Raw genomic sequence first — 15,074 nt, 5'->3', positions numbered from 1 at the left:
TATTGTCAATGCAGAATAAGTAACACCAGAAACAACATCAAGAGCCGTAGCCAGCATTATAAGGTATTTACATTTAAGGGTTTTTCAAATTAGTTTATGGTTAAATGTTTTTGACTTAAATATTTTATTTAGTTTCATTTACTTTGCTAATTGTATTTCAAACTTTATATTTTCTTATTTTAATACCTGTAATTAACTTTCAATGTTATATAGTATTTTATATAATAGTATGGTCAACTTACTTTAGTGAACAGTTTTCATTAGCATTGATTAACAAATTGTTTACATTCAGAGTTGTCATTTAACTGTGTTTTGCATTATTATTTATTTGCAATTGTGTAATTAAACATAATATTCATTATTTGCTACAAAATGATATATTCATATGCATTTATATGTAAAGTTGTATTTATTTGTCATTATCTGTATATTTCAGATCTGTCGTTGCCTTCTATATTATATTTATTAAAATATCTGAACTTTCTGCAATTCGATTTATCTGAGCCTTATTCCACCTGGTCACAAATGGCGTCGTCGACAAACCAGAAGGCTGGCATTCCATCAGACGGCTGAGAGGGGTATCCACGGAGGAAGCCGAACATTTACGAAGTTAATTTGTGTATCATCGGACTATCCACGGAGATGAACGAACTTTGACGGAGTTTCTACCAGACCGGAAATCCACGGGAAGAGCCGACCAGTGACGGAAATTATTTGTGTTATCGGAATATATACGGACTTATCCGAACATTGTCTGAGTTTACGATTGAAGACGAACATTGACGGAGATGTATAACAGTGCCGAAACCGTTTACCAATGAAGTAACTGTTTTCTGTATTTGGAATATATGTGTTTTTGGAATTTATGTGATATTGTGAGACATGGTGACATATGATGAAATATGTTTAGTATTTTTTCAATCTGGATTATGTGATTTATTCATTTTGGATTATGTGTATTATTCATGCTGGATTATAATTATGCATTGATTCACTTTTTGTGAATATAGAGTGGAGTTATATATTGTGTATTTTTGCAATTTTTGTATATATTTTTGTGGTAATTTTCAATAGTTTTGAAAGTTCATAATGGCAAGTAATCCTACTTGTAAGTCTTTACAAAAGCAAGTGACTGAATTACAGAATAGAATTAAAGAACTATCTTGGAAACCTAGTGTTGAAAATGAAGTAAAAAGACCACCATCTAACGAAAAGAATGTTGTATATGTGCAGAAAGATAGAAAAGTTCCAAAGTTTACTGCGTATAATTTTCAAGTTGAAGATTGGATTGAAGATGTTAATACTGTGTTACATGCACGTGAGATGTCCCGTCAAGAACGAGCGGATTTTATATATTTACAACTTGAAGGTTCTGCCAAAGATGAAGTGAAATACCGTTCTCATCTAGTTCGACAAAGTCCAGATCAAATTTTAGAAATTTTACAAGATGCCTTTGGTGTAAAGGATAACATTACTAAATTACAGAAGAATTTTTTGGACCGTGTGCAAAAGCCAAATGAATCACTCAGGGAATATTCGTATGTGTTAATGGATTTAATGAGTAAAATTACAAATAAAGATTCTACTTGGATGCCTAATAAAGAGAAAACATTGTGCGACCAATTTTCACAAAATGTACAAGACAGTTACTTAAGAAAACATCTGAAGCAAATAGTTCGTGCACAATCTCATATACCATTTTTGGATTTACGTGAAGAAGCTATTATGTGGTCCGAGGAGGAAGAATATAAAGATAAAAGATACAACACAAAGACGAAAAGTGAAACAACCGATACTGTACCAGAAGAACCTACAACTGATGTTTGCGCTAGTAAGGATAAAACTGACAGTAGTAGTGAACAGTCCGATAAATTCAATCAGTTATTGGGTATTGTCCAAAAACAAAGTGAACAGATTGAAACATTAACAAAGATCGTTAATACAAAGCAACAGCCAACAAGTTATAACAGTAGATACAATAGGTTTGAGCCACAACGACGTACTTTGTTATGTTTTAGATGCAATGAGCCAGGTCACAAGATTGCAGACTGTCCAGTTGTGAATTCCAAGAAGTCGGGAAACGGGTAGAATCTACTGTGAAGAGTCCCATTGTAGATGATAACCATATGGACTCAATTCAAGCTGACCGTTTAGTGGGTAAATGTCCAACCGTTAGTGCTTACGTTGCAGGATTTAAAGTTAACTGTCTAGTAGATACTGGGTCAACTGTTACAACAGTTACAGAGTCGTTTTATAACCGTTTTCTAAGGAGGTGTACTGATCTACAAACTGATATTACGTTTAATCTGAAAGGTGCAAATGGAACTTGTATACCGTATATAGGATATGTTGAAGTTGATATTGACATTATGGGCCAACGTTTGCCAAACAGAGGTGTTTTGATTGTGAAGGATCCTATTGACAGTTATACCCGTATAAGAAAAGAAAATGTCCCTGGACTTTTGGGAATGAACGTTATTAGCTTATGTAAGAAACTTTTGCAAGAAGATTATGGGAACCAGTATTCAGAACAAGTTACCGAAATAGCCGAAAATTTTAAACTTAGAGAACTTTTTAAAGCTTGTGACAAAAATGAACATTGTAATACTATTGGATTTGTTAAACTTTGTTCTAATTCACCAGTTCGTATTCCTGCAAATTCTGTGATTATTTTAAATGGAACTGGGCCGAATTTACCGAGATTGTATGATGCTGTTGTTGAACCTTTACACACTAGTGGACACTTGCCTTCTACTTTTATTGTTGTACATACGTTTGTTACTGTTCGAAATGGACGATTAACTCTTAGAGTTGCTAATATTGGAGATGATGATATATGGCTTGCTCCAAGAACTAGAGTTGGTATTTTATTGAAAGGTGATGTAGAAAACCATGATCAAGGACATGTTGAATTTATACGAACTGGACATACAGAGGAAATTTATATTCATGATATTGCTTATTGTGCAGAAACTGATGTGAATTTGTCAAAGATAGAAGATTTTGAAATGCCTGTAGATATTAGCCATTTGTCAACAACAAGCAAGCAGAGAGATCAAATAAAAACATTGTTTTATAACTATAGTGACATTTTTTCGAAAAGTGATACTGATGTTGGATATACAAAGACAGTAAAACATAAAATTCGAACAGTAGATGATGAACCGATTGTTCAACCGTATAGACGAATTCCGCCTAACCAGTATGAAGAGGTCAAGCAACATATACAGAAGCTAGTTGAAAACAAGATTATTCGTGAAAGCACAAGTCCATACGCTTCACCTATTGTTCTAGTGGGAAAGAAAGACCATTCTCTGCGCATGTGCGTGGACTTCAGAAAAATGAACCAGAAGTCTTACAAAGATGCTTATCCATTACCTCGTGTTGAGGAATCCTTTGATGCTTTGAGTGGAGCTAAATTGTTTTCAACAATGGATTTAACGAGTGGTTACAATGTCGTGGCGATGCATGAAGATGATATAGAGAAAACTGCTTTTACAACACCGTTTGGACTTTACGAATATCTACGAATGCCGTTCGGATTATGCAATGCACCTGCAACATTTCAACGTTTGATGCAACAATGTTTTCGAGATGAGATTTTTAACATTTTGTTAGTCTTTCTAGATGATATTATTGTGTATTCTGCAAATATTGAAGAACATTTGAAGCGTTTAGAAGTTGTTTTCAAGAGATTACGAGAACATGGTTTAAAACTGAAGCCTTCCAAATGTCATTTTTTTAAACGAGAAGTTCGCTATTTGGGCCACGTTGTTTCAGATGAAGGAATTCATACAGATCCAGATAAAATCAGTGCAGTTCAAGATTTTGAAATACCTACAACCGTTAAGAAGTTAAAGTCTTTCTTGGGTTTAGCAGGATATTACCGTCGATTTACACAGGGATTTAGTAAAATTGCAGGACCTTTACACAAATTGGCTCAAAAATTTACACCTCATCCCCGAAAATTATTTGGTAAGGAATGGACTACTGATTGTCAGACTGCTTTCGATACTCTGAAAGAACACTTAGTTACTGCTCCAATTTTGAGTTATGCAAAGTTTGATGAACCGTTTATTTTAGAAACTGATGCAAGTATGCAAGGATTAGGTGCTGTTTTATCACAATATATCGATGGAAAATTGCGTGTTGTTGCGTATGCCAGTCGTGCTTTAAGGCCAAATGAGCGCAATATGGATAATTATAGTTCCAGAAAATTAGAACTCCTAGCTTTAACTTGGGCAATTACAGAAAAATTTAGAGATTATTTACTTGGATCCAAATTTACAGTGTTTACAGACAATAATCCGTTGTGCTATTTACAAACATCGAAACTTAGTGCACATGAACAGAGATGGTTGTCAAAATTAGCCGTTTTTAATTTTGAGGTAAAATATAGACAAGCCAAACATAATAACAATGCAGACGCGTTATCACGTATGCACGATAAAATTGAACTTTCAAAATCTGAGGATGTTAAAAATCTACTTCAAACATTTGCTGCAGGAACTGTTGTACCAAATGACTTAGCATCAAATATACAGTCTGTTTCAAGGAAATTAGTATATACAGAGGAAGCATTCGTGACACTCCCTACTTTAGATAGACAGGAACTTAAAGATTTACAAGAACGGGATACAGTGGTCGGTAAATTTATTGAAATGTGGAACACTAAACGTAAACCATTGAGATCGGAGCAACGGAAAGTTGATAGGCCGTTAGTAACATTATTACGTCAGTGGGATCGTATTGAAGTTGTGGATGGTTTAGCTTATAGGGTAATAATTGATCCAAATCAGGGACAATTGAAACAATTAATTTTACCAGCCGTGTTACGGGACAAAGTATTGAAGAACTGTCATGATAAATTAGGGCATCAAGGAATTGAGCGCACTTTCTGTAGTATTAGAATCAGGTGTTATTGGCCGGGAATGTTTAGGCATATCAAGGATTATTGTAAATCATGTGAACGTTGCATTGTTTCAAAGATGCCACAACCTGCCATAAGACCAGCAATGGGCCATTTGATAGCTAGCAGGCCGTTACAAATACTTGCAATTGATTTTACTGTTCTTGAACCAGCACACGGAAAAGAAAATGTATTAGTTATGACGGATATTTTTACAAAGTTTACTCGTGCAGTACCTACGAAAGATCAGAAAGCAGACACTGTTGCGAATGTATTGTTGACTGAATGGTTTTGTGTATATGGAGTACCAGAGCGTCTACACTCCGATCAAGGTCGGAACTTTGAATCTGATGTTATCTGTCAGCTTTGTAAACTGTACCAAATTAGTAGATCTCGAACTACACCTTATCATCCCGAAGGAAACGCACAATGTGAACGCTTTAATAGAACACTACACAATCTTCTGAAATCACTTTCGCCAGATAAGAAGAAACATTGGCCAAAGTATTTACCGGAACTTGTCTTTTCACACAATGTGTCACAGAACTCAACAACAGGTTATAGTCCTTATTATTTATTGTTTGGTCGTAGTCCTAAATTGCCAATTGACTTTTTACTTGGAACAAATCAGACTGATGAAACTGATCAATCGTTAGATGAATGGATTATTGCGCATCAGAATCGTTTACTATATGCTTACGAAAAAGCTGGGGAGCAGACAAAAGATCGTGCTGAATACCGCAAGAATAAACATGATGAACAACGTTTCAATCCTGAAATTTGTGTCAGTGACAAGGTGTATATTAGAAACCGTGGTGTACATGGAAGAAATAAGATACAAGACACTTGGAGCTCAACTGTTTATCGTGTAGTGCGTTTGTCAGAAAACACCGTCTCTGTAGAACCTAATGATGGCGCTGGTGTTTCAAGAACTTTGAATCGTCGTGATGTCATTAAATGCAATATACAACAATCTGTGGATGATAACAGCAGTGAATCAGACAGTTCAGATGATATGTTTATACCAAGACGAACAACTAGGGCAACTGCAGGGAAACATACAAATCCAAATAGACTTCCAAATTCTATTTTTTCTAAGTAAATTTATTCAGGACATTTGTTGTACATAGTTATGCCTTATTTTTGTGTGTCTTATTTTTGTCTCTCATTTTTGTGTCCTATTTTTGTGACTTATTGTTTGTGTTACTTATTATGATAGTAAAGGGAGTATGTGGATATAGATATTTGCATTATCGAGACGATTAATACTTAGCTGGGGAGTATGTGGACAAGTTCATTTATATACATATTATCTATTTGATATTATTCCCAACTTTGTACTTAGTTTATATCTATTTTACCCTATACTATAATGATCTTACTATATTGAACATATTTTGTATTATATGGTTCAATGAATCCAAAATACTCTATCTGGGCTCTTTGATATTTACTCACCACTGGCTATTGGACAAACTACCTTTCTTAATAGTTGTTTTATCTGGTTCTATCTAGTTTACCAGTTCACCTATTGACTATATATATTGTACTTTTTAACTATATTGTCAATGCAGAATAAGTAACACCAGAAACAACATCAAGAGCCGTAGCCAGCATTATAAGGTATTTACATTTAAGGGTTTTTCAAATTAGTTTATGGTTAAATGTTTTTGACTTAAATATTTTATTTAGTTTCATTTACTTTGCTAATTGTATTTCAAACTTTATATTTTCTTATTTTAATACCTGTAATTAACTTTCAATGTTATATAGTATTTTATATAATAGTATGGTCAACTTACTTTAGTGAACAGTTTTCATTAGCATTGATTAACAAATTGTTTACATTCAGAGTTGTCATTTAACTGTGTTTTGCATTATTATTTATTTGCAATTGTGTAATTAAACATAATATTCATTATTTGCTACAAAATGATATATTCATATGCATTTATATGTAAAGTTGTATTTATTTGTCATTATCTGTATATTTCAGATCTGTCGTTGCCTTCTATATTATATTTATTAAAATATCTGAACTTTCTGCAATTCGATTTATCTGAGCCTTATTCCACCTGGTCACATTAAATTAAATGGCTCATTTGAAAAAATGATTTTAAAAACCACAAAAGGTTGATATTTGTTAAAATATTATGAATAATACAATAAATTAACAAGTTTTCTTTATATAAATAAACAGTCTAACCATAATATTGCAAATCTGTTTCCAAATTTGCTGATTTGGGCAAATAACTAGACCAATTTTGTACTTTGATTGTACAATACAAGATGGCGTTATACCATAAATCTACGTTAATAAATTGAACAGTGTGTAACACGATTAACTTTAAAATGGTGTTGTTTTTTAGAATGGTTCATTTTTTGTACCCATGACTTTGAGTTTGTTAACCATGACGGAACCGCAGTTCGAACAAAACTTTTCCGTAGCACCAAAACATGTGTCATATTAACTTAATTTTGAAATCATATGGAACATGTCCGATGACCTTTAAATTTACAAAAACAGCATGCATATGTGTTCTGGTACACATATAAACCAAAAAATCAAGAAATGGATAATACTATTGTTTATTTGGGAAAGAAAACTTTGAATAGTTTGCAATATTTTCGAAAGGAAGATTCTTTATTGAAAACGTTCCAACAATGCTCTTGTGTTAAAATGTTTCAAAAAAACGTTTTTGGTTTGATTGTGAAAAAAATAGTCTGATTACATATGTTATTTTCATATTTTTCCAAAACTATTAAACTGTTTGACCAGTGAGTATAAATTTTATATGTGTTCGATTCTATTTTGATGTAAAGGATAGCTGCATCGTTTCGTTGAAATTTTACAGAAATATGCATAAATACAGAATGAACGTTGTGATTGCCAAAAGTGTGTGGGAGGAGGCAATTGTCTGTTTGGCCATGGCGTGGTCAGTTTATTTTCGATTTATGAGTTTGACTGTTCCTCTGGTATCTTTCGTCCCTCTCTTGTAGTGAGCTGTTTCAAATATTCATTTATTCTTTTATGCATGGGTATAATAATGTATCAATTTATAAAAAAATGTTAAATTTTAAGCCTCGGTCACACCTTACCGGATAGCTCGAACGGACGCCTAACGGATAACTTTTTTTTTCAAATCGTTCATGCCCGTTAGACGTCCGTTTTGTATCCGTTACGTGTCCGTTATACATCCGTTGGAGATCTGGAAGATAAATTCACCAACGGACTTCTACCGGACGTTTAACCGGATAAAGCTGACGATGAATGGATCTGAAACGGATAAATGCCAATTGAAAATTTCGCGTCAGAAATGACAATTATTGGTATGTCAGATTTCTTAAGGTTCATGAATTCTTTTTATTCAAAATCGATCTTAGAGCAAAGGCACGTCTTCACAATCAAGCAGCTATTATTCAGGTCAGACACTGCCCTTTGGCGGCATTTTGAAAAACAAACCAAAACCAGTTACACAGAAACATTTTGAATATTTATGCGATTTACATTATTATTGTCGCCTTTAATTTTTCCATATATCTTGTTCATCCGTTTTATCCGGTAAGCTTCCGTTAGGTGTCCGTTTTATGCGGTACTCGTCCGTTGGATGTACGTTCGACATCCGTTCTGTCCGATACGTTTCCGTTTCTCGTAAGCTGAATATCCGGTGTGTGTCCATTATGCATTCGTTACACGTCCGTTTTATTCGGTCAGTACATCAACGGACTCCCAACGGATAACAATTTTGTCAACGGACAACTTTTATTTTCATCCGTTAGGCGTCCGTTCGTGCTATCCGGTTAGGTGTGACTGAGGCTTTACTAATCTAAGGGTACATGGATGAATAACTGTATATCAGTGAAATGGAGTTGGGTAAAATGACGCCTATTTGTTCAAGGTATACAAAAATGAAAAAGCGGGGAAACAATGTCTGTAAAACTCATTTATAAAGGCCAATTGTACCTGGAAAATTTAACCACTAAAGCCTCTAACTGGTTAGAGATTTTACTACAAATCTACACAAGTTGTGTACTCTTGATTAAATGCAGGTAACTATCAATATGTCGTTTATTGATGCTCAGATGAAATGTTACATAACACCTCCTTACAAAGTGTTGTATCAACTAAGGCGGGAACAAGTATGATGTGACATTTTCGATCAAATTTGCTTGATCAATTTTTATTTTTCAGAAATGATTTTAAAAAAGCAACAAAAACAAGCTTAATATAAATACCAGAACTCATAATCAGAATAATCACATTGGTACTACCCTTCTCACAATAAAGCGGATCTGAAATATATTTAGATACAAGTTATCATTTACGGTGACGTTACTTAACAACTTGCTTTTATAGTTAGTTAGACAGTCCTTGGTGAGTACACTTATATTTTTTTTAAAACACAAAGCCTATTCAGAAAACAGTCAGAAGGACACCATACATATTTATTCAATCTTTATTGTTTTTGAATACTAAATTTAACATATTACTTTACAGGAAATGAAAGATACTATTAAAATAAAAACAAGACTTTAAAAATCGTGCATTTTAATCACATTTGAGGTGTTGCAATTGAAATGAAAATGATTATGCTTATTTGAAAATAGAACGATTTCATATAAAGCGATTTTAATGAAATGTCCACCAACAATACGGTAAGGTCCACGTTTAATGGTCGCTCATTTTCTTTAAATTTTGAAACTGATATAACTTGAAAAACAAACAGTATTATTTATTTACTCACATGAAACAAACCGGGATGTGGTATTCAGTACGTAGGTGAAACTGGACGATATTTATCTAACCGCACTTAAGAACATCTGTATCGTTTTAAAAGACCCAATAAATTCAAAAGTATAATTTATCAACACCTTAAGAAGCACAATTATCCTATTAAATGTTTAGCAGTTCAACCTTTAGAAGTAGTAAATAAGCAGCCTGGTGAATCTCATTCAAAGTTTGTACGATCACGGAAAATAAATGAATTAAATTGGATTAAAAAATTACAGACAGTCTACCCTCTCGGTATTAATGATAATATCATGGGAATCGGTAATATATCAAGAACCGATTCCGTTAACATTTTGGATATAGTTTCTAAAACTGTATTAGAAAAATCGCAATCAAAGAAAATTTCGGACCAATCATACCAATATTTCCGACCTAATTTCTATTTCAAAAAACAACGGCAGACATTATCTGTTAACAAAGCTCTGTTCATTACCGGTTAATAAGTTAAATAAAATTTTAGAGGATTGCAACACAATTTCATATAGCAGTCCTAAGTATGAAATTGTTCAAATTATTATGGCATATTGTTATTCTAAATTGTTTCCCAAAATTGATCGCCCTGAAGATCATAAAAACATTTTATTAAAATAAAGTTATGATGGTATGATACTAAACCCCTAACGGGAAGGATTGTGCCTGATATTCATATGATGAAATCATAATCTTTCAATCAGTTAAATAGTAGTCTGGAGCTGGCATGTCAGTTAACTGTTAGTAGTCTGTTGTTATTTATGTATTTATGTATTATTGTCATTTTGTTTTACACCTTCTGACATCAGACTCGGACTCCTCTTGAACTGAATTTTAATGTGCGTATTGTTATGCGTTTACTTTTCTACATTGGCTAGAGGTATAGGGGGAGGGTTGAGATCTCATAAACATGTTTAACCCCGCCGCATTCTTGCGCCTGTCCCAAGTCAGGAGCCTGTGGTCTTGTTAGTCTTGTATTATTTTAATTTTAGTTTATTGTGTACAATTTGGAGTTTTGTATTGCGTTCATTATCACTGAACTAGTATATATTTGTTTAGGGGTCTGCTGAAGGACGCCTCCGGATGCTGGAATTTCTCGCTGCATTGAAAACCTGTTGGTGACCTTTTACTGTTGTTTTTTCTATGGTCGGGTTGTTGTCTTTTTGACACATTCCCCATTTGCATTCTCAATTTTACTGTAATGATTGTTCCTTACTTTTGTTTTTTTGTACGTCAAGTGTTTCTGTTATCTTTCTCGTGAAAATCACAAGATGTTGAACAGATATATCATGTTAAGGAGGGGTATTTGCGAAAAATATCAGTCGAGAGAATGTTAAATTTCACGAGCCGTAAGGCGAGGGAAATTCATTCTCAAGACTGGTATTTTTCGCAAATACCCCTCAATAACATGATATATCTGTTTAATTACACCGAATGTTAATGTACTAAAACGCATTGATGATCGTGACGTTACAAGCGTCCAGTCGGATAGAGTATTTTTTGGCAAATACCACGGCAGAGAGGGTAAAAAAGGCATATCCTTTTAGCAAATACCCCGGCGGCGTTAAAAATGAACGTTATTCATTTGATAATAGTAAATTGGTGAAAAATACACTGGCTATTAACCAATCAAAACCCCGGATTCTTACATAAGGTGTAATTACATAAGTTATTCCATTCCAACATTATCAAAATTTTCAAGTATAAGTATACTAAAGTTTATGTAAAATTAAAGGGATAATCATGTGAATCTCAATTCACGTTAACATATGCACGTGACGTACCGTTTTTGTTCAGAATAAGTGTTTTTCGTGTGCTGATATTTCTAATGTGTTAGTATGTTAACATTTCGAGATTTTCAAAAAAGGAGGTTGAGTCGAACTTAGTTGAAGGCTCGTGATTCTTTTCGAAGATATTTACCTTGTTTGTCATATTGATACACATATTGTAATATTAACCAACAAAACGTAGATGACAGATTCAATTTAGTTTTCCGATATCATATGTATTGTCTATTTGTCTTGAATTTGTTTTTAGAATTTGACTATCAGTTAAAACAAAACTGTCAATAGTTCAAAGCTGTATGTTAACCAATGAAATACGCTGTATTTGATAGGGTTGTTGTCTTAGTAACGTAAACATTACATGTTATTTTCCTCTAAGTTATAAACTTCAGTTACGCTTTTTTCAAATTGCCTTCAATCTAACGTCTAAAGTGACATGAAAATTTTTTAAAGGGTGACTAGCTACGAGATATATAAAAAATCTAAATTGTGGAGGTTTTTTATTATCATTATCATGATTCATGAAAGTTAAATAGTGAAATAATAATTTGCTTTTAACAGCCTGTATAGTTCAATGTTTTCAAAATAAGCTAAGAAACATTAATGATGAATTAGTCACTTCCAGATGAATAATTCCACCTCATTGGATCCGTATTCATGTGAACTTTAATTTAACCCCCTAGCTAGAGATGGATAACGTATGAATTGTGCGTGTTTAGTTATTTAAAGGAAATGAATATCAACATTGAAAGTGAAACAAAGGTAAATCATTTGATTGACTGATTCGATCGACAAACAAATCATTCTTATACAGGTTAAAACGACGATTAACATAGAGTTTTAATTTTTAGTACAGAAATAGAAAAATCCAATTGCACGATTTCGATATCGTATATATATATATATATATATATGATATGTTTAAATCCCTTAAATGACCATGAAAGGTCTTCGAAGGTCAATTCAATAGTTAATTAGATGGCTTATAGACTAAAATAGACACAAAATAAGGTTCATTTTATCTAGCCCATACTTTCTATATTGTTTATGTTAGACTTTTTATAATTTGGATAAATGTTTTACATTGTTATAAATCAAATACGATAACTTGAGTCAAATCGGGGACTACGAATTTGACAGCTAGTGCCCCTGTATTGAATTTCTTTTATTTTTTTTTACTGCAGATAGTCACGTAAAGATCATGGCAACGTTTTTCATAAGGCAAAAGTCTGGCGGTAAATGTTTCTACCCTAAGAACGGCAAATCGAATCCAGAAAACGACACTAATATAGTTTTATTCGATGGGAAAGATAAAAACATGCATTTTACCTTTGAAGTTGAAGATGATCATTGGGGATACATAGTACACGTAGCCAGTGGTAAAGTAATACATCCATATGGCGGAGGGTTGAACCCAGGAAACGACACGGATCTCGTCCTACACGAGGATCGTCATGCAGGTGCTCTTTTCTGTATCGATAGTGCAAATGATGCCATTATGCACAAAGGTGGAAAGTTTGTTCACCCGAGAGGTGGAAGCCACAATCCTGGGAATGACACACGAGTTTGTCTTCATCAAGGTCAACATTATGCAACGAAGTTTGAATGTGTATCTCCACATAATACCAGCGAAGAAGTTCTCGTTTATGGTGCACCAACCTTACTTGGAAAGTGGAAAATTATCAATATGGTTATAAACCCGGCAGCAGTACACAAGCATACCTTCGAATACAAAGTTGGAAAGTCCAAAACTGAGAGTACTAGTTATTCCTTTACGTTCAAGTGGGAAACAACAGCAGGAGTATCAGCTGGTATCGTGTCTGGATCAGCGTCTTCATCTTTATCAACCATGTTTGCAAGATCGTCTGCTTCAACATGGTCTGAAGAGAAGACAGTCACACGAGAGATAACAGGTTGTTTTCTTATCTTGATTTCATATAACTTACTAGTATTCATTAATAATAGCATAGCACATAAGAGACAGAACTTGAGCACATAAGAATAGTGTTTTTTGTTATTGCACAGTCTTTATATGCTGTGGTTGTAGAATCTTGTTTGCTCTTTGTCCCTTTTTTTATTTGTTATGCTATTCCTTACCAAAAAAAAAAAGAAGAAGGGTATTATTGCAAATGAGACAACTATCCACCAGAAACCGATTGACTTAGAATGTAGGGAACTATATCATAACTACAGGTCACCGTAGAGTCATACCAAAATGAACAAAACCCCTACCACACAGAAAGCTATACTAGTCCCCGACAAATATGAAAACATTCAAACGGGAAAACTAACGGTTAGATGCATGTAAACAAATATGATTAAGTTTATTTCGGTTTATTTCGTTTTATATGTATTAACCGATCTGATACCTAATTGATACCATAATGCATGATGTATAAAGAAGTTGTACACTGCTGTTGAAAAGTCATAATTCGATCTTTTGAAAAGAACTTCATATAGTAATATGTCAGAAAATATTATTTTGTTTTCGATTTTTAGCTATTGTTCAACAAGCCAAAGTGCAAAATTTTATCCAAATCTGTAACGTTTTGCAGTTAATTTAGGATTTTTTCAATATAACCACACTTTTTAATATTCATATACCAATATCCTAAGCTGGTAATTAGTCTGACAATTAAACAACAGTTTTATGTTTCAGTTAATCCAGGCGAAACTGTAGTTACTTGGCAATTTGTATTCACATGTGAGCAGCTAAATCACAGAGCTAAGTTTAACAGCAACTTGCTTGCAGACACCCGAAGTCCAAATGATACTCCTGACGACATTGCTGGAATTGGATTTTGAAAAGATATCTTACAAATTACATTTAAGCTTGCTTTATATTGTATTTCACTCATTTTTTGGGGAATATATTTCATATAACTTTTGCAATTTGACATCTATCAATTCATACCTAGCAAGAAATATTTTATCCGAAATGTTTAATGATTTGTTCTACATTATCAAATATATTTATATTTTACTAATTTTGTGGTGTAACTGTATACGTGTTGATTTATATATAACTTTTGTACACTTTAGGTTACACAGTGGTTTTACATACCTCTTTTTGGAAGATACATAAAATTCATAGATTTTTTGTTTTGTTTACGCACTTGTTCCCAGATATACCTTATGTGTTTAATCTCATTGTGAGATAACATGGGAATAATACCAGTATTAATACACATGGAAAGCGGCGAAATTTAATTATATGGACGATTCAAAGTGACGGGATGAGTAGTACAGGAAATTAGTATAAGTTTATATTCTTAGAAGTTTGGGGCATATACATTTAAAAAAATGCAGCACAGCCCTATCTTTTGACCATTAAAAAAATAGTAGTGCTAGAAAATATTTTTTTACGAACCTTTATTGGAAAAGGGACACAATTTAAGCCGCAAAACGTGTTCGTATGGAAAATTTAATTATCTGTATTCACAGAAGTTCAACCTATACAGTTGTTCATTACGATCTCAAGTATCTGTAACATTGACCGTTGCATAGAAGCATAAACCTTAATACTTTTTGGTAGAGGTTTTAAATCAAATTGTAATATTTTTCTATATGCTTTATATAACACTACCATATTTTATAGATAAACATGTTTCGGCAGTAG

General features: G+C 33.3%; 2 protein-coding genes across 2 annotated transcripts; both read left to right on the top strand.

Moving 5' to 3' along the window:
• The first annotated feature begins 555 nt into the window (after positions 1–555).
• On the top strand, positions 556–6,953 carry LOC143062751 (uncharacterized). The gene has a single exon (XM_076234517.1). It carries the CDS (start codon positions 1,090–1,092, stop codon positions 2,086–2,088), a length of 999 nt encoding a protein of 332 aa, XP_076090632.1. The 5' UTR covers positions 556–1,089; the 3' UTR covers positions 2,089–6,953.
• Positions 6,954–9,197: 2,244 nt separating this feature from the next.
• LOC143062093 (galactose-binding lectin-like) lies at positions 9,198–15,074 on the top strand. The gene is made up of 3 exons (XM_076233918.1): positions 9,198–9,284; positions 12,640–13,368; positions 14,115–15,074. Exons 2-3 carry the CDS (start codon positions 12,657–12,659, stop codon positions 14,258–14,260), a joined length of 858 nt encoding a protein of 285 aa, XP_076090033.1. The 5' UTR covers positions 9,198–9,284; positions 12,640–12,656; the 3' UTR covers positions 14,261–15,074.

Source organism: Mytilus galloprovincialis, chromosome 2, assembly GCF_965363235.1.
Source record: "Mytilus galloprovincialis chromosome 2, xbMytGall1.hap1.1, whole genome shotgun sequence".
Classification (NCBI taxonomy): Eukaryota; Metazoa; Mollusca; class Bivalvia; order Mytilida; family Mytilidae; genus Mytilus; species Mytilus galloprovincialis.
The sequence above is the reverse complement of the archived record's forward strand: the minus strand, read 5'-3'. Positions and strand labels throughout refer to the sequence as shown.

What these genes read in the sequence shown, in the direction of transcription:
- LOC143062751 (XM_076234517.1), top strand. Translation starts at nt 1,090, where the DNA reads ATGGCAAGTAATCCTACTTGTAAGTCTTTACAAAAGCAAGTGACTGAA.
- LOC143062093 (XM_076233918.1), top strand. Translation starts at nt 12,657, where the DNA reads ATGGCAACGTTTTTCATAAGGCAAAAGTCTGGCGGTAAATGTTTCTAC. An exon ending in AGTCACACGAGAGATAACAG is followed by an intron (nt 13,369 to 14,114) that starts GTTGTTTTCTTA and finishes TTTATGTTTCAG; the next exon opens with TTAATCCAGGCGAAACTGTA.